The sequence below is a fragment of the Monopterus albus genome, unplaced genomic scaffold, assembly GCF_001952655.1.
Source record: "Monopterus albus unplaced genomic scaffold, M_albus_1.0 scaffold31.1, whole genome shotgun sequence".
Classification (NCBI taxonomy): domain Eukaryota; kingdom Metazoa; phylum Chordata; class Actinopteri; order Synbranchiformes; family Synbranchidae; genus Monopterus; species Monopterus albus.
The window spans coordinates 3,918,861-3,923,421 of record NW_018127911.1 but is presented as its reverse complement, the minus strand read 5'-3'; the positions used below and the strand labels follow the sequence as shown (position 1 = coordinate 3,923,421).

General features: G+C 39.3%; 1 protein-coding gene across 1 annotated transcript in view; it reads right to left on the bottom strand.

Annotated features, from left to right (window-relative positions):
* cpox (coproporphyrinogen oxidase) overlaps window positions 1-4,561 on the bottom strand; it is a 7,193-nt gene continuing 2,632 nt past the window's right edge. Inside the window, 3 exon segments of the mRNA XM_020596737.1 lie at window positions 1-740; window positions 822-926; window positions 2,657-2,875. Of these exon segments, the coding sequence (XP_020452393.1) occupies window positions 656-740; window positions 822-926; window positions 2,657-2,875 (409 nt within the window). The 3' untranslated portion in view covers window positions 1-655.

Sequence of the window (4,561 nt, the reverse complement as noted above, 5' to 3'; positions counted from 1 at the left end):
ATTGTTTTTAATACCTATAAAAACAGTTGTCCTGCCCAAAAAGGAACCAACTCATCTGTAATACTCATTTATCCTTTCTCTGGAACAGGATCCAGATTGTTTACTGCTGTTCAAAAGACCAACAATTGATTCAATCACAAATGAAAATCAACCCCAATGTAATTAAATGTGGCTCAAGTGTGAAATTCCTTCTTATTATTCAGTTTTGATAGTCAAAAATAACCCATTGTTGTCAGCATATGTATTTAAAAATCAAAATCACATTTAATGAAGATCCCAGTGTAGCACATGTACAAACATACAGGTATAATGGCTCAGTTTGCCCCATTGTCCTTTTTAGTGCTGTGTAAAAAAGTAGAAGAGTGCAGAGCTAAAAGTACTTGTTAAAAAGAGCACATCACCAAGATAAGATGGCTTAAAAGCAGGTACAGTGACCACTTGTGAAGTTACAACCATTTGGTCTCTCTGTACACTGCCAGGCAGTAAGCAATGGCACACACCTGAGGCTTTATGTTTCACACCAGTGTCTCATTATTACACTCCCATGTGATTAAGTGCTAAAAGGGCCGATCTGACAAAACACCAAAAGAAAAAGAGATAAAAGTATTGACCCATATTTTGTGCATACTGACACGTAGACATGCGAACGCTGCTGTCACACCCACTCCTTGGGGTTTTTTAACACCTCCAGCATCTCAGCCTCCTGGGTACCTTTGGCAGGCTCATGCATATACTCCCACCTGAGGATGAATGGTGAATTTGTTACCAGGCTACACAGGCAGCTTGTTATATGCATCAGATAAAAACAGGTCTCAGCTTACTTGGCAGTGAGAGGGAGGGACATGAGGATACTCTCGATTCTGGAGCCAGGTGTTGCCAGGCCAAACTTCACTCCCCTGTCATACACTAGGTTGAACTCCACATACCTACAACATAAACACACATTACATAATATTAAGTCGATTATTCAGACCTCTTGTGCCTTAATCCAGACCACAACGTGTTGGAATTCTGAATGAGGATTTAGCTTCCCTGAGATCAGCTATTTGTTTCTTTTCACAGAATTTCAAGTACTGTATTAAAATTTGACTAGGACATTTCTTGGGATATGGTAAATGGACTTAAACTTGTTTAGTGCTTTTTTTATGCATTATAGCACACTCAAAGTGCTTAAACACTATTTGCCCATTCACTCAGCTGCACTCCCAAGCACACACACACACACACCAGTGGAACAGCCACCAGGTGCAACGTGGGGTCCAACATCTTGGACTCTTCGATGTGTGGACTGGAGAAGCCAGGGATCAACCTGCCAACCCTCCGGTTAGGAGACGACCCACTCCACCTTCTCAGCCACAACTGCCCCAATTAAGGTAATCCAGCACAGTAAACATTTGTGACCTTTATTTTTGGCAAAAGTTACTGTCGTACAAGAACTGAAGTCTTCTAGGCTGGTGTATTCATGTGCTCCTTAATCGCTCTGATATAGTGGTCGTCAGTGGTGGAAGAGGTACTCAGATTCTATACTCAAGTAAAAGCAGCTATACCAGTGTAAAAATACTCTGTTACAAGTAAAAGTCCTGCCTTCAGAATTTACTTGAATAAAAGTCCCATTAGCATCAAAATGTACTCAAAGTACCAAAAGTAAAAGTACTCATTATGCAGAATAGCACATTTCACATTAATGTATATTATATTATTGGATAATAATTACCAATACATTTTTGTATACATTACATTTAACGCTGCAGCTGGTTAAGGTGGAGCTCATTTTTTACTACCTTATATATGCTGTATATGATGTAGCAGAAAATAGAAAAACCTCAAAACTGTACTTAGGTACAGCATGGGAAAATATACTTAGTTACTTTCCACCTCTAGGCACGGCTACAGTGCATCATCACCTTTGGTAATGTTAAAGTAACCAAATTCACTTCCTCTGTCCATCTTTGTTTATTGTTTGTCACCAACAACAAAATTTATATGCATGTTCAACCGTTTACATAAGTTCACTGATGAGACTGATCCCTGGCTCATTCACCACAGTCCTGACTCATTTTTCCTTCTACATCCTACCTAATCTCACCCATCTGGCCTGAGTGTCTAGCTCACTACCCCACTTCTTGCCGTTCACAAATTAGCTCCGTAGCTCTTTTCCTCTGTTGTGACCTGCTCATAAATGAGTCCCCTGGGAGGCAGTGAGCTCTTCCAGGATCTGCTCCAGTTTCAGACCACGCAGGCTGTGCACAGGCCGAGTCACACCAAAATGTTTTTATAAATCCCTTGTATCTCACTCAGGAGTGTCAAATTGTTTTTTAATTCAGGTTTTACAAAATAAAGGCAACTAAATGTTAAACATGATCAACTAACAAACAAATTTAATGATGTGCAAGTTTATTTATAGGCCATCATAGCAGATTTGGTTGACTTTTTAATGGTACATATGGAGAATCAAGGTCAGGATTAGTAAATACAGCTCATTTCAAATGTTCTGCTTTAATAGCTGATCAATATAAGTGATAAGTGACTGAAAGCAACTGGAATGGGCTATAAAATGGAAAGTCACCTTGCAAATTCTTCTTTTCACAATCTCCTATGTAGAATCTAAGCATTATTTATTATCAGCCACTGGTTCTTTCGTGTGTCTTTCACTCACCGGCCTCGTCGTATCTGCTGCCAGTCCTTCTCCTCAGCAGTAAACGAGTCATTGAGATGTTTGGATACAATGGGCAGATAACAGGGCACCACAGTGCGGGCACAGCTCTTGACAAAGTTGAACACCTCTTCTTGACTTGGGGAGTCCAGGTCATCGAAGAAGATCCCTCCTATTCCCCGAGTCTCTCCTCTGTGGCGGACGTAGAAGTATCGGTCACACCTAGAGAGCAGAAGATGGTTTGGAAAATAGTTTGGTTTTCTTGTTAGGAAGATGATGTTGGGTGAAGATTCAATGTTGGATAAGAAAGAGTGCACAAACTTCACATTACCTACTTAATTGCTCCTCCTGTTTCAACCAGGTCTGAGGGGTTGATATCAAAATGGATTTTAGATTTATATCTTAGATTGTTTTTCCCCTTTATTAAGGGAATAATTGGAGTTTTTCAAGTTGGTGTTAAAACAATAGTGACGTATCCATATATACATGAGAATAGGTCTTAGTCTTTGTCACTTCTTCTACTCTTAACTCTGACCCTGAATATTCTCACCAGGAACACCTCTACACCGCAAAAAGGGGCCAAAATACACAACTCTTGTTCTGTGTTAAAAAAAAAACTGCTTCCCTCTTTTATTTCCCTGGACAGCATCTTTCTGAGCTAGAGCGGAAGGACACATTATAGCAGCGGTGTGTACGGGTATGTTCACTTCAGAGTGAGTTTTTGCACAAAACGAGAGTTGTGTATTTTGGCCCTTAGTTTTCGCAGTGTAGAGGTGTTCTAGGTGGAAACATTCAGGGTCAGTCCCGAGAGTAGGAGAAGCGACAATGACTAAGACCTCTTCTCACAAACATATGGATACATCACTATTGTTTTAACACCAATCTGAAAATTCCCAAAATGTTCCTTTAAATTTCAATGTAGCTGCACTGCACAGTACCAAACAACAAACTGGATAAATTGACTCAAACAAATAAACTAACTGCTGTAATCTTTTTTTTTCCACTGTCTTTTTTCAAAGCAGGGTTGGACTAGAAAATATTCAGTAGGTTTGGTCTGTGCCAAGATATTAAGGCAATCATAAGACGCTGTTAAAGGTTTAGCTATGAAAAAGTAATTAAAAAAGGTTAGGTAGTAGTATATTTATAGTGGAACAGTGGTATTTTTAAAAGGTACTGCTTTTTAACTGCTCCTTGTTTTTTTTTTTGTTTGTTTGTTTAATTTTGTTTGGCTCACTGTTTAAAACAATACCATTATATTTTTTGGAAATATGCTCATAATTTAAAAAACAAATCTTCGTACCCTCAGCTCTAAAGCTCAGCCCAGGCTCATTAGCTACAGGCTGCAGCTCGATATTTAACAGGACAGACATGAAAGTTGTATCAATCTTCTTATTTGAACCCAAGCTGATTTTGTATGTTTGCCTACTAACAAAGAAATGATCAGTCTACAATTTCAATGGTAGGTTTATGTGAACAGTGAAAGACACAACAATAACAAAAAAATCCAGAAAAATGCATTACAAAAAAAGTTATAAAGTAATTTGCATTTTCATAAATGAAATAAGTATTTGATCCCTTTGCAAAACGTGCTTTAGTACTTGGTGGCAAAACCTTTGTTGGCAATCACAGAGGTCAGACGTTTCTTGTAGTTGGCCACAAGGTTTGCACACATCTCAGGGGGGATTTTGACCCACTCCTCTTTGCAGATCCTCTCCAAGTCATTAATGTTTCGTGGCTGATGTTTGGCAACTCGAACCTTCAGCTCCCTCCACAGATTAAGGTCTGGAGACTGACTAGGCCACTCCATGACCTTAATATGCTTCTTCTTGAGCCAATCCTTTGTTGCCTTGGCCATGTGTTTTGGATCATTGTCATGCTGGAATACCCAACCACGACCCATTTTCAATG